Here is a 22,128-nt window from a genome sequence, read left to right on the forward strand (position 1 = left end):
GGAGGAAAATTGTCCTTGCAGCTACTGCGGGGGTGACTCGGCAGGTCGGCGGAAATCCAGAGTGGAAACAACTCACGAACGTGGCACAGGAGATCCCAGGAGAATAGGGAGACCGGAACAGCCAAGGAGTTGAAGACCAGCAGGAGACGTGACGACCTGGAGCGGAGACGAACGGGTAAGTAACTTTGTAAGGTAAGTACAGCGAGAGAGCTAGCAGCATGTCTTTACCCATGTAAGTTTGAAAACGATCTGACACCGGTGAGGAGAAATGGCTCCGCCTTTAAGCCCTGCTGATTATACATCTGATGCAGGTGAGGAGGAGCCGCGCAGGTGCAAGTGATCACCGGTGTCTGGGAACTGGGTCAGCCACGCCCCCTGCAGAGTCAGAGGAGAGGGGAAAGAGCAGCAGCCACAAAAAACAACACTAATAATAAAATTGAGGAGAAGGTGCAGGTGGAATCGTAACACACTGAGCGTGTTCTTACGACGTTACAGACTCAAGCAGGCGTAGAGTTTTCATCAGGTGAATCTTATAGAACAGGCTTAACCCTTTAAAGCTCACATAGAGTGGTCCTGTTGCACATATATGTGAGTTATGGAGGTCTACTTACATACATTAACTTGTTTTTATGATCAAAAACCTCCTAGTTGCTGTAAACGAGCCGATAGAAATCTCTCCTTACTGACGCTCTCCTCAGCCGCAGTGTTTCAGACTGAAATCTCACACTCAGAAGACAGAGTGTGTTGTGATTGGCCAGCCAGTGTAGAGCCTTCCCAACTGTCTTGTGATTGGCCAGTACCCGGAAGTGACATATTCAGCACACCAGCTCTCAGAAGTGCAGCTCCCCCCTCTGGAACGGTGGATGCACTAACATTTTTTAACAGTGTTTAAAAATAGCTTCTTCACGACTCCCCGCCGCAGTCCCTTTTATGACTTTGACCCGGAGTCAGACCCAGAGTCAGAAGACACTGTCCCTCGTGAAACACCTCCACAACGGACGTTATTCTTCTTCTGCGGTTCAATGTACGCAACCGGATGTGCCCGGACTAGTGCCCGGAGCAGGAGAATCTGCTGTTCAGGAGAACCGCTGCTTACGTAACCGGACCGGGGTTTTTTCCGAGATCTCGCTGAGCCGAGATTACAATAAAACACAGCGTTCTCAGCAGTGGCTGAAATGTTTGTTTTGAACCTTCAGGGCTTCATAAACAAGATAATGACGCAGATACACACTAAAAAACAGCGTTAATTGGAACTTCCGGTCTAGTTCCGCTTTAAGGTTCTGCTCACCCATTTGGTCGACCACACTTTAAGTCACTATATCTCATTGAAAAATGCTTCAAACTGAACTCACCAACACCAAATTAATGTGTTGTTCTGAATGTTGTACTTCATGAGTTCTGCAAACCAGGTTTATTATGTACAGACATCTCAACCGTTTGGTAGAGGCCTGTATCTAAAATACGATGGGTCTAATAAAAAAAAAATATATATATATATATATATATATATATATATATATATATATATGTGTGTTGTCGTTATTGTTATCATAAATAAATAAAATAAAAAAATGCAAATAAATAATTTTTCTTTTGCTTTTAGGGTTAAAGGTGCAAACTAAAGATTAAATCGTCAAACTTATTTGTGTAAGTGTACAGTGTATTCTTTTTTCATTATTCTTTTCGTTCATTTTTTTTTTTTCATGCTTGGGTTTATGTTAAATACGTTTTTTTTTAACCATCTGTTTTTAATGCTGTGTGTCTGTAATGCTTTTATTTTGTGAAGCACTTTGGTCACCTGTGGGTTGTTGTTGTTGTAAAAGTCTATAGAAATAAAGTACATTAAAATGGCCATACTACCTTAGAATAAGCCAGGAAACTTCACCAGTAAATGCTTAACACTGTCTCTTTAAAAGAAAGAAAAGAAAAAACAACCCTGAACTATGCTCTGCAGGTCTGAGCACAGGGCCTCAGTCCAATTTGGGACTAAAATTAAATTAACGGCTCTTTATGGAGAAGTAAAATCGCCTCACGGCTCATGTTCACTTATATTTAGTTGTGTAATTTCAACTGAGGTTTGGTCCAGCAATAAAAAAAGGTAAGTATTTGGTTTAATATTTTTAAAATGTTTAATTTTAGTTAATAAACCCTGATTCTGTGTGGTCCCGAGATCACTGTCCTCTAAGACTGTCCATACACTCTTAGAAATAAGGGTTCCAAAAGTGTTCTTCTACAAGGGCTGAGGTTCTACCTGGAACCATTTGTTTAGAGCAGGGGTCTGCAACCTTTAGAATGAAAAGAGCCATTTTTGTCCCCTCTCCACCCAAATAAAATTATTCTGGTGCCGCAAAAAACCTATTTGATCCTTAAAATTAAGATAAAATCACATGTAAAGTTGTTGTTTTTACACATATACTATATTCAAAGAACTACAGTTTGTCGCACGTTGATACCAAACCTCTAAAGTGTAGATAAATGACTTTGAGAGGAAATTTTATGTACAATTTTATGTAGTTTATGTATGAGAAAATCTGCCTGGCCTAAGTATATGGATCTAAGCATGGACAGGACTCCAAATGTGAATTTCTTCATGTATGCATTACTTTAATGGCTTTCAGGGGAGGTTTTTCAATTGGATGTGACGGACAAAATATCCAAAACACTTATTTACGCCTTCAACTTGACAGAAAAGTGTGAAAAACATGAAAAGTTTTTTTTCTTCAAAGCGAGAAGGAGCCACTACCGAGGGGCTGAAGAGCCACATGAGGCTCTAGAGCCGCAGGTTGCAGACCCCTGGTTTCGAGTGTAGATTTGTGGACATTGAGGTCATTTAAAGGTACATTATGTAATAAATCTAAATTGTAAATCATGTTTTTGGCATGTGGCGCCACCTACCGCCGTCTACCAATCATTGCAGTCAGTCGAGCCTCAGCTGCCGAGCGACCACGGGTTGCCAGTTACGTCAGAAAACGAAACCTAAAAAGACCTCTGTATTTTGAACGTAGTAGCCGTGTTTGGCCACATTCTTATATGTGGCACCTTTAAGCTATAGGAACATATGCCTTAATTCTGTTTATGTGTGAATTACAAACACAGAGCGTCACATATGGACGTTCCAGGCGCTAACCTGATGCAAACAGATCCACTTTAATACAAAGACAGCTCATATTATTCACCCACATTACGTAAACGGATGAGATTATCAATGCACAGATTAATGAGTGACCAATGGTGTTTCAGTGTGAAGCCCCGCCCCTCCTCCGCCCCTCCTCCCTCCTCCCATCTGCATGCAACACGTCAATCACCCAGATAAAAATAGAAAACTCTTACAATGACTTGCACTTTAGTTGTTAGATTTTAGTCTTTATTGTACTATTGGTTTTTTTTTTCTTCTTCTTGACAATTTGCTAGCGGACATTGTGAAAACTTGGACCAACAAAACATCATCATTATTATTATTATTATTATTATTATCATCATTATTATCATTATTATTATGTTTTAATTACAGCATATCATCAGACTGCAGTGACAGTGAGAAGATGTTTTAAAAATAATAATAATACAAAAAAAATGGAAAGAAAATGGAAAGAAAAAAAAATTAAACCGAACACGAGGGAAAACATTTTGACTTCAAAGAGATAGTTAAGGTGTTTGTTTTTTTTTGAAGTGTGGTCGCATTAAGTTCTGACACACAGTCAGAATAGAGTACCTCTAATCCAACATGAAACTGTTTCTAAACTGCTCACTCCCCCACACCAAAGTCCATGATGAAAACCAGGGATTTTAGCTCATGAAAACACCGGAGTTTGTGATCTACTGCTGCTTCATTTGGTAAGTTTGTGTCACTGAGGTAAATCTTTAACAAAGGCTTTCAATCAACAAAGTCACATGAGAATACACCAGAACTTACCAAAGACAGAGTCACACCAACAACTGCTGTGAGCATCACTGAGCTTCACTTTCATTCAGTCAGACAGAAGCAGGAGTTTTTTTTTTTTCAGTTACCTTGACATGTGTCCACCACTTCCTGTGTTCTTCCTCAGAAGGGTCACGTGACGTCACATGTGACGCGTCCTGCTTCCTGTTTTATACAGGTTTGTCGAGACAGCAGGGGAAGAAAACGACAACGCCCCCTGCTGTCTGACATGCTGTTCCATCCCAGGTGATGGGAAGTAAAGGTCCCTCATCCTGGTTATAAAAAAAAAAAAAACTTATTTTTCTGTCTGACTTAATGAAACTTAAGCTAACATTCTCTGTAGACTTTGGTGTGGGGGAGCGAGAGGTTCACAATATTGACACAAACTTCCGCTTCACTCTTGAAAATGGCCGCCTAGTGAAGAATCAAAGAAGCAAACATACTCTTAGGCGTCTGTCTTGTTCACCACAGCACAGCACAGCACTGACTATTGCCGCTTTTCCACTGCACGGTCCCGGCTCGACTCGACTTAGTTTTGCTTTTCCATTAGCGATTGATCCTGGTACTTTTTTTTTTAGTACCTCATCTAGCGAGGTTCCAAGCGAGCTGACTGCTGGCCACCGATTGGTCAGAGCGCACCGTCACTGAAAGAGTCATGAGTCTGACACGAGAATCAAACCGAACAATGAACTACAGATCAGTTAAAAAAAGAGCTGTGCCGAGGCGCGGCGGGACCACGTCGTGGAAAAGCTGTGCCAGTCGCTCTTAAAACCACACTTCAAAAAAAAAGAGGCTCAACTATTCCTTTATTATTTCCTCTCATTTTTTCTTCTTCTTCTTCTTCTTCTTCTTGTGTATTTTTTTTTTTGTTTGTTTTGTTTTAAATCCATGTACACAATATAATAACAGTCTAAAACATTGAACACACAGAGCTGAAGACGTAGCAGTGTTGGTCGGGAAGTGGCAGTCCTCACGGCAGTTTATATACTGTAGCAACACGGTTCCTGCTGTACTGTCAGAGTTCTACTGGGACTGGACGGGGAGAGGGGGGGAGGAGGAGGAGGAGGAGGAGGAGGAGGGAGGAGGAAGAGGGGGGAGAACTACAAACCAAAATGGCCGTTGATATAAAACTAACAGTCTTTTTTTTGTTCTTTCTATTTTTTTTCCTTCAATCCACCAATCAGGAAACAGAGAGCAGAGTTTGAGGCAGAGGAGGGGGCGGAGACAAGGGGGGGCGGGGTTTAGGGGGTTTTGGAATGACTTTTTTTACATTTCTGCATTTTTTTTTTCTTCTTTTCTCTCATAGACAAATATAAAATCTTACAGACAAGCAAAGAAAAGACAAAAGATAAAAAAAAAAATTAAAATAAAGACACAACGTGTACATGTCTGTATCTGTACATATGAATGTGTCAGTGGAAGGGGGCGGGGCCAGTGATGGATGTGTGGGGTTCATGGGCGGGGACTGAATTATTGCTTTCTGAGTATTTATTCTTTCTTTTTTTTTTCACTTTTAAGAATCGCATCTTACATTTTCTCAGTCTCTCTCTCTCTCTCTCTCTCTCTTTCTCACCATGTGATTACTCCATTTATTTGGGAGGAAGGAGGAGGAGGAGGAGGAGGAGGAGGAGGAAGAGGGATGGAGGAGGAGGAGGGTGAGGGTGAGGGTGAGGGTGAGGGAGGGGGGTGGGGCTCAGAGCTCCATGCTCAGCGAATCCCGGGCCAGTTCTAATCCTCTTTGTGCGGCCTCACACGTTTTCCGCCTTTTTGTCTGGTAAATGATAACAAAAAGAGATTGAAAAAATGTATTAAAAAAACATAATAGTTATGATAATAATGATAAAAAACAGTCACAGAAGAAGTTTGCACAGACGTTAGTGCCGTGTTAACAAAGCAAACAACACAAACAATAGTTTTGGGAGGAAGATTACAACAAAAGTGCTGTTTTATAATCGTCACATGATTTTTACAAAAAAACAGGAAGACGTGTCATCTGTGTGTCTCTTTAAATATCTGTGATTTTTTACTACTAATCTAATCTAATCTAGTTGCATAAAGTGAGAAGGAGGATCACAGAGAAAAGGAAAAAAGCTCAGGTCCGTCATTTCTAATCTAATATTTAATCTAGAGCTGCAACTAACGATTATTTTCGTAAATCGATTAATCTGTCGATTATTTTCTCGATTAATCGATGAATCGTTTGGTCCATAAAATGTCAGAAAATGTTAAAAAACGTTGATCAGTGTTCGTCAAAGCTGGAAATGACGATGTTCTTGAATGTCTTGTTTTGTCCACAAACCAAAATGATTCAGTCTGAATGATTTCTTTGTTTATGTGGAGCAAAGAAACCAAGAAAATATTCACAATTAAGAACCTGAAACAGTCAGAAATCATGTTTTAATCATGAAAAAAGCTTCAAACCGATTATCGATTATCAAAATTAGTTGCCGATTAATTTAGTAATCGATTAATAATCGATTCATCGATTAATCGTTTCAGCTCTAATTTAATCTAATCTTCGCGTCCTGATATCCCTCGATAAGTAAAGTTGTCTTTGCAAACTTTCAAATATGAGTTTAAAAATCTATATAATTATATCATATATTCTTTCTTTTCTTTCCACCTGAGCAGTTTCCTCCTGTCGCCGTTTCTCGCCGTTCGCTACGATACACGGGACGTCACAGTGAATCGGAAAAGTGTCCGTTTTCTGAGGATTTTTCCCCTCACACACAATCGAGGGCAATTACAGGGCTAATCTGTCGTTTGTCTCTCATGGTTTTGCCCACGACTAAAAATAATCTAGTTTTGTTCATTTAGTTCATCATTGTTGTCGCGCTGTCTGACAACAAAAAAAAAAACCCCACTAGCAACGGGAGGGAACAGCCTCGTCCGAGAGCTTTGTTTGGACAGTCTCCTGACGGAGCTGAAACACATTAACATGATTTATGAAACACAGATTATTAAACAGCTTCTTCCGCTCAGACATCAGAACCTCAAACAGGAGTTCACCGACATAACTAATCTGTTGTTAAGAGTAATTACATTCCAGTGAAATACGTCCTGTGACTGTTACCCTGCCCTTATTTAGTACTTTATTAATAACGTCTGCTGTTTATTTGTTATTGTGTGTCCTGTGTTTATTCCGTTGTCTTGTACGGTGTCAATAAAGACTTTCTACTCTATTTTATTCTATTTCATTCATTCATAACCCTCTAGACCTTGGCAATGGTGCCACCACATTCAAACTGAATTAGCAGCATTTCAGTTGAAGCCTCCGCTGCGGGTTCACTGAAAAATGGCCGAGTAAGTGCAGCTAAAAGTTACGATTCCACGACAGACACTAACTCATGTCCATTGTTTAGTGGCAGAGCTTTGAGGTGACGACGTACGATGGGATAACATTTTTCCACACTCGCTGACTTGAGCTTCAACAGATCTGGAGAAGAAAGATCAAAACTCTCAGTCTTTCATCCTTGCGATTCCTCATTTTACTCAGACTTAAAATGTGTCTAACGTGTTAATCTCGCTGTGTTTCCATCATGGTAAGGCACGGTTTGGAACAGTAAAGCTGTTGGTCAGGCCTGTCGCGATATTCAATAAATCAATTAATCGCACGATAGTTAAAATAAGCTCGATAATTTTTCTGGCCGCGATAAATGCCATTTGCATGCTTTTTTGTTTTCCCCGTCTCTCTCTCTCTCCCTCTCTCTCTCGGGTCCTAAAGTGTGTGAAATGTGATGTAGTATGCATGCCAGGTGGCTAGGTGGCGCTGTGAAGCACTGCCATACAACAACACCAGGAGAGCGCGCATGGGCTGAAACTTCCTTCTACTTCTCTCTAGTAGCGCAGAGTATCCCCACAGTCGAAAACCAAAACATTGACTCGGCGTAATTGCTGAAATGACTCCTGGATCAGTATCAGAGCAGCTAAGGCGACTTGAATGTGTGACTGATGGATTCTAATCCACATGTTTGTTGTTGTTTGTCTGTAACTGCACATGGATCTGACGTCAGCGTACAGGAGGATAAGCCAGCGTGACGACGCTGAAGTTGGCACCACATTCGTCCCCGATTCTCTTTAGAGAACCTGAGGCGAATGTGGTTCCAACTTCAGCGTCGAATGTGGTGCTAACTTCAGCGTCGAATGTGGTGCTAACTTCAGCGTCGAATGTGGTGCTATCTTCAGCGTCGAATGTGTTGCAAACTTCAGCGTCGAATGTGGTGCAAACTTCATTGTCGAATGTGGTGCTAACTTCAGTGTCGAATGTGGTGCAAACTTCAGCGTCGAATGTGTTGCAAACTTCAGCGTCGAATGTGTTGCAAACTTCAGCGTCGAATGTGTTGCAAACTTCAGCGTCGAATGTGTTGCAAACTTCAGCGTCGAATGTGTTGCAAACTTCAGCGTCGAATGTGGTGCTAACTTCAGCGTCGAATGTGTTGCAAACTTCAGCGTCGAATGTGTTGCAAACTTCAGCGTCGAATGTGGTGCTAACTTCAGCGTCGAATGTGTTGCAAACTTCAGCGTCGAATGTGGTGCAAACTTCAGCGTCGAATGTGGTGCTAACTTCAGCGTCGAATTTGGTGCTAACTTCAGCGTCGAATGTGGTGCTAACTTCAGCGTCGAATGTGTTGCAAACTTCAGCGTCAAATGTGGTGCTAACTTCAGCGTTGAATGTCGTGCTAACTTCAGCGTCGAATGTGGTGCAAACTTCAGCGTCGAATGTGGTGCTAACTTCAGCGTCGAATGTGGTGCAAACTTCATTGTCGAATGTGGTGCTAACTTCAGCGTCAAATGTGGTGCTAACTTCAGCGTTGAATGTCGTGCTAACTTCAGCGTCGAATGTGGTGCTAACTTCAGCGTCGAATGTCGTGCCAACTTCAGCGTCGAATGTCGTGCTAACTTCAGCGTCGAATGTGGTGCTAACTTCAGCGTCGAATGTGGTGCTAACTTCAGCGCCGAATGTGTTGCAAACTTCAGCGTCGAATGTGTTGCAAACTTCAGCGTCGAATGTGGTGCCAACTTCAGCGTCGAATGTGGTGCAAACTTCAGCATCGAATGTGACACCAACTTCAGCGTTATGGACGGGAACGCGACAGTGGAGCGTTTTTAAGATTTCCACTCTGGAGGGTAGGTTCATTTTTTTGCGTTTTTAAGCCCCAAAAACGCCGTCGCCGTCTAAACGAAAGGCACATCTGAAAAAAAATATTTTGTCGGTTTCACCCGGGAGCGTTGCCGTGTAAAGCCAGAGTAACGATGAGTGAACCCTCATGTCAGTCACTTGTCAGTCGCATGGTGTGTGTGGAGGCGGGACTCCTGGCGTAGCCTACCACAGCAGAGTGCAGCTAACACATTTTATTTATTGCTTTTGCAATAATTTAATTTATTGTGTTCTAGTGTTAAATGTTCTTTAAAAATAAAAGTTTATTTCTCTGTGAAAAGGTGTACCTGCATTATTATACCATTATCATTGTATTAGATGAAAATGATCTCAGAACAACAATATTATCGGTTGTCGCAATAATTTCTGAGACAATTTATCGTCCAGCAAAATTTGTAATCGTGACAGGCCTAGCTGTTGGTAAGGCTCGCCTTTTGACTGAGAACAGTACCTTTACTTGACACCAATGGAGGACATGCATCTTTTTGTCCTGCTCGGTTTGTCGAGACTAAACCGCAGGCGTTTGCCTCCACTTCCATTGAATGTTTATGCTGGTCGCCACGGAGGTATGTTTTTCTGTCGCCCAATCAGTTGACCGTCAAGCTCCACCCTGTCACCGTACCGTACTATTTCACTCTGGTACACCAAAGGGAAAGGTGCCAACGAATGGAACAGTTAGAGCTGGTTATTTTTGGAACGATTCCTAACGGAAACACAAATAAAAATACGTACCGTACCGTACTGTACCAAACCGAACCATCCTACGTGGTGGAAACATGGTTTCTGACCGAAATTGTGCTCAATCTAACTCCACCACCCTTTTAATCAATTCCACACGACTGCTTGAACACTGGGACGTTTAAGTTCACGATCAGGCATCGCTAACCGTAGCTGCCCTGAGAACCCAACGCTCGCCAACCTGAGTCCGCGTTTGGTTTTGTCAAATGTCTTAGCTCTTTGACTATTCATGAACCTGATGATGAAGTTTTCAGACTGACAGTCCGTCTCTCTCTTTCTTTTCTGTCTTCGTTATCTCGCACCGTCTATTGTGTAGTTGTGCGAGGTTATTATTATTATTGACACATAACGACACAGAGTGAGTGCACGGTGCAGACTGACCCTGGAACCCGCGGCTGCGGATATCTCGTCGATTCGCAGCCTTTTTTCCATCAGGAAACTGGAGTTTGTGAACCAATCACTCTCTTCACACCAAAGTCCATGAAGAAAATCAGCGATTTTACATTTTCCAATGTGTTATTTTCTGATTTTGGTGTAGAAATCCCACGTTCAGACTGCAGTAGATCAACAGCTACTGTGTCCCTGGGTTAGGGTTAGGGTTAACCTAACCCTAACCCTCGCCAACCCTATTGTCTTTGTGTGTGGGACATTTACAGACTTCCAGTTTCCAGTTGGCGGTCTAATGACGAGCTAAAGCGGCGTACATAATCTTAAAGCATTATAGACTTAAAGTGGCATCGATTTAAATTGATTTTCCCTCAGCGTGTGGTTGCACAGTGTGCAGTTGTCAGTTGTGTGCAAGAACAACCACGCTTTAAACGAAGTAGATCTATTCCCTCGAAGGTGATTTAATAACATGATGTCGTGATCGTGTGACGGTGACTCTCTAACTTTAAAACTACTTTTAAAACTACATTAAATCTGTAAAAAACTTTGGCACATTTGAGCGTATCTAATTGTCGTGTGTCCTCAGAATCGGACGTCCGCATTGTCGCACCCGTTTAAACCGTTGTCGACGCCCAGCTCCCGCTCTAATTGGTCAGTCGCCGCTGACACCACGTCGTGAACAATGGCGACCGCTGCCTCTCGTAGATCCCTCTTCCTCATCTCCTCCTCCTCCTCCTCTTCCTCATTCTCTCCCTGGTCACATGACTCCGCGCCCTCATGACGATCCCCATTTTTTTCCGGAGCCCCTCCCTCCTCCCCGCTAAAGGCTAACGCTAGCTCGGACTCTCGACAGCTGCTTTTTTGTGTTACTTTGCCGTTGTTAGCGTTTGTTAGTGCGGCTGCTTGTTGTTGTTGTTGTTGTTGTTTGTTAGTGTCTCCGTCTTTGCAGCTGCTGCCGCTGCTGTTTTGTGGGTCGTCAAAGTCCCGGCCGACGCGCTCTAACTCACCGCTGTTCACAGCCGCCGTGGTGTTGATGATCTTGGCATTGGCCTCCTCTTTTACTCCTTCCACCTCCTTGCTCTTCTTCACGGGGCTGCTCCCCGTCGTCTTCTTCTTCTCCTCCTCCTCCTCCTCCTCCTGCTGCTCCTCCTCGTCCTGGTGATTGTGTGTGGCGTCGTCCTCCGCTGTGCCGTTGGCGCAGCCGTTCTCGCCGTTGGCGCAGCCGTTCTCGCCGTTGGTCACCGGAGCTTCGGCCGGCGTCTTCACCGGCGCCGGGCAGCTCTCCTCCGCCGGCGTTTTCTCTGGCGCCGCAGCGTCTTTGTCATTGGTCTCCTCGGAGGCAGCTTCGTTGTTGGCGGCCTCCTCCTCCGTCGCCTCTCCTGCCTCCGCCACCTCCTCCTCCACCACCTCCTCCTCCTCCTCCTTGGCGCCCTCGCCCAGGTCCACGCTGCTGGACTTGCCCTTTCGCAGGATGAAGTTCTTCAGGGACACGGCGCGGCCAAAGTGCGAGCGCTTGGCCTTGGCCGACTTTCCGTCTTTGCCCTCCTCCGCTGCTCCTTCCTCACCTGTGGGGAACAAGGAGGTTCATCTTTTTTAAGTGTCTGACTGAATAATCAGATTTTCATCGATTATGCACGGTTTAAAAGACTCAGCATTTTTCCCCCTGAGGAATAACTGACAAACAAAGGATTAAAATAAATGCATTCATTACTGATTATCGCAAGCAGAGCAATTAATATAACTGTGTTTAACACTGCTCTAATCAATTTTTGGCCTCTAAAAACCTCCTAAAGATAATTCAGTCTAATGTTTTTTAGATCAAAGGAATAGTTCAGGATTTTTTTTTAACGTATATATATACAGAGCATCTTACATTCAGCTGACTACACAAACTGCAGGAGATGAAAGCGTGGCTGTCAGAGGGGATAAGAGGAAAAACTGAGTTTAGCCGCTTAACGAAAGGCTCTCCTAATAAAGTCTATGTCTACTTAGTCTATGATATCTTTTATTGTTCAAAAGTTTGGGCTCACTTTGAAATGTGCTTATTTTTGAAGGAAAAGCACCTTTTTTCCAATGAATATAACATGAAATGAATCAGAAATACACTCTTTACATTGTTAATGTGGTAAATGACTATTCTAGCTGCAAACTATAACCCAAACTATTTAATGGAATATGTACATAGGTGTATAGAGGCCCATTTCCAGTGTTCTAATGGTACATTGTGTTTGCTAATGGCGTTAGAAGACTATTGGATGATTAGAAAACCCTTGAAAACCCTTGTGCAATGATGTTAGCACAGCTGAAAACAGTTTTACTGGTTCTTTGACGAAGGGCAAAATTATTATTTTGAATAAAAATCATTATTTCTAATCTTGTCAATGTCTTGACTATATTTTCTATTCATTGTGCAACTCTTTTGATGAATAATAGTGTGACTTTTAATAGAAAACACACAAAATTGTAGAGGTGACCCCAAACTTTTGAACGGTAGTGTACGTAAAGTTTGCCACTTCTTTATCTTTACATCTCGACTTAAACCACTCACTCTGCCACACCAAAGTCCAGAGAGAAAATCTGAGATTTCACACGATGAGTTGTTCTACTGCTCTCTCCAAAATCTTCGTCCAGATTTACCTTTGTTTGTGGCACAAACTTTGAAAAGCAGTAGAGCAACAGCTCCTGTGTCTGTGTGGGCTTAAAACCGATGATCTTCTTAGTGGACTTTGGTGTTGGAGAGTGAGGACCCACTGATTCGAGGGCCAACCGTACTAAGACTAAGTGTCACCATGTCAGACGTATGTAAAGGGTCAGTCTTGTGAATCGTCTGTCCCGTCTTACCTGAGGTGGCAGCCGTCGCGGCGTCCTCCTCCAGACTGGGGGCGCACTCCGTGTTGGCTCGTTTGGACTTGGGGATCACGCGCTTCTTGAACGAGGTCCAGATCTCGCTGGCGTGATGCGTCACCGTACCGCCGCCTGCTGCTGCTGCTGCTGCTGCCGCCGCCTTCTCCTCCTCTGCTCCTCCCTCCGCCTTCTCCTCCTTCTCCTTCTCCTCTCCCTCGTCCGTCTTGGCCTCCTCTGCTCCTCCCTCTGCCTTCGCCTCCTCTCCTGCTTCCTCTCCTCCCGCTTCCACGGCCTCCTCTGGCTTGACGTTGTCAGCAGAGTCTTTGTCCGAGCTCTTGGCCTTGCCGCTGATGCCGGCCATGGACGGGTCCCTCTTCATGCCCTGGAAGGTCCAGGAGCGTTTCAGCTTCCACCTCTTCTGCCCGGACTCTTTGGAGTCCAGCGTGGAGGAGTCTCCGCCGCCTCCTTCTCCTCCCTCTCCTCCCTCCTCTTTGCCTTCCTCTCCTCCTGCGCTGCTCTTCTTGTGCGCCTTCTGAGCCATGAGCTTCTTGAAGGAGTGCCAGCGCCTCATGTGCTTGGTGGCTGCCGAGGAGGACGAGGCCTTGTGCTCTTCCTCTGCGCCTCCCTCTGCGCCCCCCTCTGCTCCTCCCTCTGCTCCTCCCTCTGCTCCTCCCGCGGCTCCTCCCTCCTCTGTGGCAGAGTCTGCGGTGGTGTTAAGTGCTTCGGGATCCAGCCGGTCCAGAGACTTTGACCGGACTTTAATTTGTTTCTGGGGTTCTGCGGCGGTGCCGTCCTTCTTCTCGGTGCTGCTGCGATGGGAGAAGATCCTCGCCACCGGTTTCCGGATCAAATCTCGAACCGTGGACTTCGCCTCGGCTGGTTTGGCCTTCTCCGACTTCTTCTCCTCCTCCTTCTCTCCATTTTCCGGCACCTTCTCTATCGCCGCCTCCCCTTCCGCGCCTCCCTCCGCTCCTCCCTCGGCGGCTGCAGCCTCCTCTCCTTTCTCCCCTTCTTTCTCCGCCGCCTCGGTCGCGTTCTCCTCTCCTCCACCGGCAGCTGTGGAGGAGTGCTCCTTCTTCTTCCTGCCTGCCATCACCTTCCCCAGGCCGCTCTTGTTGAGGAACGAGTCCAGGAACGAGGTCTTGTGCTCGGCGGCGGAGGCGTTTTCTGAGTTTTGAGGAGGCGCGGACTCCTCGCCTGTTGCTGCTGCTGCTGCTTCCTCCTCGGTTGCTGCAGCTACCGCCGCCGCCGCTGTGTCATTGTTCACAGTCTCTTTGTTATCCACCACCACCTCGCTGTTGACACCAGTGCCATCTTTGTCAACGACCTCGCTGTTGACAGTCTCTGAATTTGCGTTCGAGTTCTGGGCCGGTTGCTCCACCTCTGCGGGTTTGCTCTCGGCGGTTTTCCCGTCTTCCTGGACTACTGGCGCAGCGCTGGCCTCTGTCGCCGCCATTTTTGGCAAGGACAAAACAATTAACAAAAACAAAAAAAAAAGTGTGTTTCTTCCTTTCCTTTCTTCTTTCCTTCCTTCCTTGACCTTCGGCCCTCCTCTCTCTCTCTCTCTCTCTCTCTGGCTCGCTCGCTCTCGCTTTCCGATGTGTCGTTCCTCCCACTGTGGTGCGGTGGCGCTCTCAGGTCACGGAGTGCAAGGTGGAGAACAGCGGCGAGGAGGAAAGATACTCAGCATCCTACTTGTCCTCCAAACTCCTGCAGTGAAGATGAAGAGAGACGGGGAGGGGAGAAGGTGAAGCGGGTGATGGGGGAAAAAGAGGCACAGATGGTTGATCGTCTGAATCAACAGCACACACACACACACTCAATTAGTCCGGTCTAGACTGTGCACTGAATTGGAAGTGTAACATAATAAGAGAATCTCAGTGGGAAATGCAATGTGATTATGTTTCCTGATCAGTTACACTCTGGGTGATTCGATGAGGGATACGTACTCCTCTGGTTTCTCTTGGAAATAAAAGGGCAGCGATGATGAAACAAACGGCAGCAACAAAACCGCCATCGACGTTGACTGCAAGGGAATTTAGAGTAGACGTATTATGTCCCATTTCTCCAAGTTAAACTAGTTCCCTGGTGTCCTAATGAACGTGTCTGTGACATGCTTTGGTCAAAATACCATAAGGATGAAGCACCACAGCAGTTCAATCGCCCTGTCAAAAACAGCCCTGTTCGGGACGCTCTGTTTTGAGTGCCTGTCTCTTTAAATGCAAATGAGACACAGGAAACTACGTTAGCGTCACTGAGGCTCCGGCAGCAGCTAACAGCATTTGGAAACGTGAGCATTTTCAGACTCTAACCGGCACATTGCCGTCACATATAAAACGTATCCACTGGACACGTAAATCCTCTGAGGCTGGAAGTTTGCGTAGAACTCTGTGCTGCACTGTGGAGCCTAGAATACGTTTTTTTTAGGGACAAAGCAGAGATTCCAGGTATGTATCATTGTGACGTGTGGAAGTCAACATTGCGTGTCTTATCTCCTGTACTTAGACTGAAGAGGACCACAAAAACATAACATTTTTTCACTTTGCCTACTCATAGGACCTCCAGAGTCCCAAATATAAGTATTAAAAAATTATTGTAAAAATCGATTTTGTCCCCTTTAAAGTTGTAGTTACACTGACACATCACAGACGTCGACCGAATGCCGTTTAATGATTGGCCAGATAGTGTCGTCACTGGAAGAGTCATAGGCGCGACGTCCAACACAGGAATCGAAGCGAACAAAACTGAATTGTAGATCAGTTAAACTAGAGTTGAGCCGTGCCAAGCCATACTACAACTGTATAGTGGAAAAGTGCTAAAACTCTGGCTGCCAGCAAGGCCACGAAGAAAAAAACAGGATTTAGTCACTTTACAAAATGCTCACCTAATAAATTCTACGCCTGCTCAGGTCGACCATATCTTAGCATACGTACTGTTTTCAAACTAAGTAACTGAAGTTTGAGTCACTCACTTTCCCACACCAAAGTCCACAGAGGAAAAACAGCCATTCCACACAGGAGTTGTTGGTCCACTGTTCACAAGTTCATAAATGTGCTATTTTGTGACATCAGTGTTTGAAATGAGTCCAGCTTTACCTCAGTTTTCTATGTGGGCTTTGGTGCGGGAGAATGAGCGGATTGCAAAGTGATTCAAACTTCAGTTTCCAGTCATAAAAGACGACCCAAAAGTTTGATAAAATTGCAATTGTATCATCGCTTATACGATACATGTGGGAAATATGGCTCCAGTGGACCGTATCTATGTTCCCCGGGTCTTATGTTCTAACCCTAACCCTACCCTTTTTCCAAAAAAGGCTTCCCATGTTCCCCTGTCACATACAAAGTGGGGAACATAGGACCTTTTTTGGGAAAACGGGGAACATAGGACCCGGGGAACATAGGTACGACCCCGCTCCAGTGCACCCTCTAGGACTGTAGAAATATTGTGTATTAATGTATATAATGTATAATGTTATTCATTCATTTATTCATTCATTATCTGCTATGTATCCTGTTGCATGTCACCAGTCCATCACAGGTCCACCATACAGAGGCGAACAAGCATTTCACACTCACATTCAACTCCTACGGTCAGTTTAGAGTAGGTATGTTTTCAAAAATACCCTCAATTTCATAAAAAAAAAAAGTTGCTCACTGTAAGTAGTTGGTGGATTCATTCACATTTAGTGCTCCCCGGGGAGCATTTGTTGCAGCAGCAAATCTGGCTCTGTGTGTGGTTGATGTTTTTCAACTGTGTCTGTCAGCAGGATGTGGGGCAGAAAGTGCCAGCTGATTCGCATCCATCATGCAAGTGATGTGGTGTGTAACGGAGGAGAGAACCACAGGAGATCCAGGTATATATTTAAAACTCTCTCCTGATGTCTGATGAGGGACACGCTGTGCATTTTCGTCACTTTCTCGGGGGGAACTACATTTAAATGTTGACGTACATCAACAAAAAATTGGACTGGATTCTGCTCACTTAAAGGTGAAGTAAGTAGTTTATAGTGACATCTAGAGGAGAGGCTGAAACTTACAACAAAGAACTGCTCCTCTGCTCACCCCCTCCCTTCCCTGAGCGCTACGGTGTCACTCAGCCGGTCAAATGTCGTCCTCGTCGTCTTTCTCCGTGTCAGCAGATGAGGTTCGTGAGGCGAGGGAGAGGGCGGAGCTACCGCGGCCGTAGCAGACGAAGCGGAGAGAGAGGAGGCGGGACTTCTGCTACAAGTGAAGCGACGCTTGATTTGTTCTCTCGCGTTTGTCCTTACAGGCTCCGGTAGAAACATGGCGTCTCTCTGCTAACAGTGGCTATGCAACTGCGGCCCGCGACCATGTTATTTTACATGACTTTTTGAAACACTACGAAAATGAAACAAAAACTATTATACAGCGACTAGACAATGCAGGAGCACATAATATGTATAAAAAAGGGGATTTTGGGTCATATAAACCCATAAATACTACACAGTGTCCCTTTAAACAACACAAACAACTCAAAAAGCCACAATGAATGAATCAGCAGATCAATGAATGAGTGAGTCACACACTCGACGTGAAGCAGCCAGCGTAGAGCCGCGAGTCGCTGTGTTCGCAGTGTTCTGTCGTCGCACACACGCTCTCAGAGAAGAAAGTGAACGAGTGAGTTAGACTGAAGGAGACGGGATGTACGAGAGAGGGAGAGAGAGAGAGTGAGGCGTAAACACAAAGCCTCACATGCTCCAGATAATCTCACTACAGTGTTTTTTTCACGTCTGGATGACTGGCTGCCATGTTGTCTCACTGACTGTGTGGCCATGTTTAGACTCACAACATCCTGCTGTGAGTCCAGCCGATCAAATACACAAACACAGGTATAGGATAAGATAATCCCGCATCATGAACTCCTGGATTGGCTGGATTTCAGCCATATGTCCACACCAGAGCTGGTGGGTAAAGGCCACATTATACTTCTCGGACTGCGTATGCGTTATCCGACTGCGTCTCCACGGAGACGCCTCGAGCCTTCATACTTCTGCGTCGTGGTGACGGACACGCGCTGCAATTTCCCGCCCGGTCAGTAGGGGTCGCTGCGCAAGGTTGTTGTGCTTCTGGCTACAGTGAGCAATGGTGTCCGAGAAATAAAGACTGTTGTTGTTGAAACAGTGGCCGTTTCTCACTTTTCTGTGTGACGGAACGCAGTTTTAAGATAATTTGAGGCGAGAAATTGGCCATTTAGAGTCTAAACATGTGCTGTGTGTGTTAAGATATGACGTATTTATAGTTTGGCAGCGATGTTATCGGCGGGGATCAGCTCCGCGTCTGTGGACGCTCGGGTGCTCACTGTGAGCCGGCACAGAGCAGCGTTATCTCGGCCTGTCAATCGCAGCTCTTGCCGTCTCCGTTGTCCCTTGACGGAGTGACGGACACTTAAAAATATTTTGTGCAGTCGGAGACGACACAGAGGCTCTTCGACAGTCTCTACGTCGACGCAGAGGACTCTGCGTAACCTACGCAGAGCACTTTACGCAGAAGTATAAATTGGGCTTTAGCGTGATCACTGTTTCCCCAGCAGATTGAAACGCATCCTGAATCAAACAGATGTGACGTATCGGTGATACATTCTGTAGTTTTGTTCAGTTTTTCGTCCAGAGTTTCATGTAAAACAATATTTTCATGGACCGGTACAGAAACAACTAAAAACAGAGTACGCGAAAATACAACTCACCGTCCTGCTGAATTAATGGCCGCCATGAGCTTGTTTCATGAGGCTTCATAGCCTCATTTGCTAGCCTGTTGCCACATATTATGCAGCGCGGGCTTTGTGCGTGAAAGTCACCTGTTGCAATAAACCCATATTTTAAGTTAGGCATCCTTATATCGTCTATTAAATTTCGTCTTTCTTTTTTTTTGGAAGTCGAAGGATCTTCTTCTCCTCCTTGGGCTCTCCAAAGACGTTTGTTTACTACTCATTTTTGCTAGCTTGTAAGCTACATTTTGAGCATTCAGTACCAAACATGGCCCGGCGGTTGAGGAGGTCTAGACTACTGTAATGCGCTGTTTGCTGGTGTAATTTTAATTTAATTTAATTTAATTTTGTTTATTTGATAGGGACAATGCAGGTTGACATAGTAACTACTCGTCCACTCGTTACAAACAAGTCAATGTGACTAATGTTCTACAAACAGAGATTATAGCTAATGCTATGTTTCCAACGCCTGTCCCTAGTTAGGCTCTATGCTAACATGTCCCTGTATGCTAACATGTCCCTGTATGCTAACATGTCCCTGGCACACTCACACGGTGAGTTCAAAATGCAGCTGCTTCTAACCGGAGCGCGTAAACATCACTCTCGCCTCACTCTCAATCTGGCTTCCTGTTGATTTTAGGATAACATTTTTAACATTTCCCTCTTTGTTTTTATGTCCTTGAATAGGAGTTAACTCCCAGGGCACTGATGGCAGCTTCTCCTTGTCGCTAAGGCAAACACCAGAGGTGACCTAGCCAAACTGTGCTAAAACGAGCTACCCACCCTTGAAGTCAAACTGGCCCCCACCATGAAAACGTTTAAAGCCCAATTTATACTTCTGCGTAAAGTGCTCTGCGAAGGTTACGCAGAGACTCTGCGTCGACGTAGAGCCTGTCGAAGAGCCTCTGCGTCATCTCCGACTGCACGAAATATTATAAGTGTATAAGTAAATAAGTGTTATAAGTAAATAAGTGTTATAAGTAAATAAGTGTCCGTCACTCCGTCAAGGGACAACGGAGACGGCAAGAGCTACGATTGGTCCTCAGGACAGGCCGAGCTAACGCTGCTCTGTGCCGGCTCACAGTGAGCACCGAGTGTCCACAGACGCGGAGCTGATCCCCGCCGAGTACGCCGCTGCCAAACTATAAATACGTCATATCTTAACACACACAGCACATGTTTAGACTCTAAATGGCCAATTTCTCGCCTCAAATTATCTTAAAACTGCGTTCCATGACACAGAAAAGTGAGAAAATGGCCACTGTTTCAACAACAACAGTCTTTCTCTCTCTTTCTCTCTCGGACGCCATTGCTCACTGTAGCCAGAAGCACAACAACCTTGCGCAGCGACCCCTACTGATCGGGCGGGAAATTGCAGCGCGTATCCGTCACCACGACGCAGAAGTATAAAGGCTCGAGGCGTCTCCGTGGTGACGCAGACGGATAACGCATTACGCAGTCGGAGAAGTATAATGTGGCCTTAAGTCTCATTTTAAAACACACTTTTAATCCTTAATGGCATGAGTATTGTGTGGTTTCTGTCCGTCTTTTAGTGTCCTGTGTACTCTTAGCCTTCCGGCGGTGTACAGCACTTTGGCAACCATGTGTTTCTTTTAAACGTGCTGTATAAATAAAGTGGATTGGATTGTTTATGACAGCACAGTCTCTTACTGCTCCCTGACCATGAGCAGCTTCCTCCCGCCCTCAGTGTTGCACTAACTTCTGTTTACTACTAGTGAGCTTTAAATCGCCACTAGCCTGTTAGCTGTGACGCACACACACCACTCCTGTCCTCTGCCTGATAGTGGCCTAAAGATAGAAACACGTCTGTGGCTAGCGCACACAAAAAAAAACGGCAGCACACTTTTAACATCGCAATCAGAGTTGTGAGTGCACAAATGAGCTTCAGAGACAAAGCACATGAATCATTCATCGTGTGTTTACTCGATTTGAGTTCAACAAAATCCATTCACGCCCCATGTTTGCAGATCCAACAGACAATCGGCAGCTCTCACAGGTTTATTCTGTGTTGCGTTACACAAGTATCTAAAAGAGGAAGGGAGATTAAACGGCTCCAGATCTTAGTTTGTGGTCACACTCCAAGTCTTAATCGCCAAAGTTGTCCAATGCCAGAGTTTGGACGGTTCAACGGATTCTCCCTGTAGCTAAAGGCACTTAGGATGGGGTCGTACCTATGTTCCCCGGGTCCTATGTTCCCCGTTTTTCCCAAAAAAGGTCCACTTTGTATGTGACAGGGGAACATAGGACCCTTTTTTTGAAAAAGGGTAGGGTTAAGATTAGGGTTAGAGAAAGGGTCCTATGTTCCCCGGTCACATACAAAGCGGGGAACATAGGACCCGGGGAACATAGATACGGTCCCCTTAGGATCATATAAGATCACAGTGACATTTTATTTTGGAAAATTCGACTGCACATTTGATCAGAATCTGATCTTCCTGATCAACTGTTCACATTATGATTTACAAGTGATCAGATCCAATCTCGTGTGTCCACATGGGTTTCTATAGTAACAAGCCAAATAAGATACGGTGTCGATGAATTGAAGTGTTGCGTTCCATCATAGGGCAAAAATAAAACACTTTCAGATTGAAATGGATCTGTAAAAATCTGATCAGAATGTGGTTTGATCAGTTTTGGAAAAATCAGATATTTTTTAGCTAAATGTCAAGCTGGATACAATGTGGATATGCTTAAGAGATCGGATTTGGGCTGCATCTAAAAAAGGCTTCAGCAATGTGAGAATTTTGTGGGAATAATGAATTAATAATGAAAGACAGGCTTACGTAAGGACTTGGCTTCTGTCTGTGCTCGTTCAGCCGCTAATGTGTGTAATCATTTGAATTTGCCGATGCTGTTTGCTTCCGTGTGACTGAATTAACAAAAAAAAAAAAAAAAAAGTACTACTGTTACTAGTTTTTAGCATCACACACACACGCACATAATATCTCATCACGGGGGAATGGTGTGAATCCTCAGGAAAAGCTTGTGATTACACAAAAACGTAATACACATCATCGTGAATCACAGGTGTTTGTGTTGTTGTCTGAGCTCCACACTGTGAGCTCAGACAACGCAGCGGTGTTGAGTTGTTACGTGGAGGATTCACGCGTTCATCGGACTCTTTTTTTAAAAACAAAGGTCTTATGTACTGTGTCAAGATGAGACTCCGGCGCTCTGTCTGTGCTTCTTTTTTTGCTCTCTTTTTTTTGGCGGGCGCTGGCGCTGCAGCAGAGCGGCTTTGGGTGGTGGTGGATGTGAGGCTGAAGCCCTGAGGTGTTGGAACAGCATCAGACAGAGGACGATGACAAAATGGTGGAAGGGGTGCAAGGAAGATGGG

At 44.8% G+C, this 22,128-nt stretch overlaps 1 protein-coding gene across 1 annotated transcript; it reads right to left on the reverse strand.

Annotated features, from left to right (window-relative positions):
• Window positions 1-5,574: 5,574 nt before the first annotated feature.
• On the reverse strand, window positions 5,575-14,502 carry LOC310925150 (uncharacterized protein; the record flags this gene model as incomplete). The annotated part of the gene is made up of 4 exons (XM_083887021.1): window positions 5,575-5,690; window positions 11,210-11,767; window positions 13,044-13,677; window positions 13,723-14,502. 4 exons carry the CDS (start codon window positions 14,500-14,502, stop codon window positions 5,668-5,670), a joined length of 1,995 nt encoding a protein of 664 aa, XP_083743147.1. The 3' UTR covers window positions 5,575-5,667.
• Between the last annotated feature and the right edge of the window lie 7,626 nt (window positions 14,503-22,128).

The sequence above is a fragment of the Microchirus variegatus genome (genome assembly GCF_963457635.1).
Source record: "Microchirus variegatus genome assembly, chromosome: 3".
NCBI lineage: Eukaryota > Metazoa > Chordata > Actinopteri > Pleuronectiformes > Soleidae > Microchirus > Microchirus variegatus.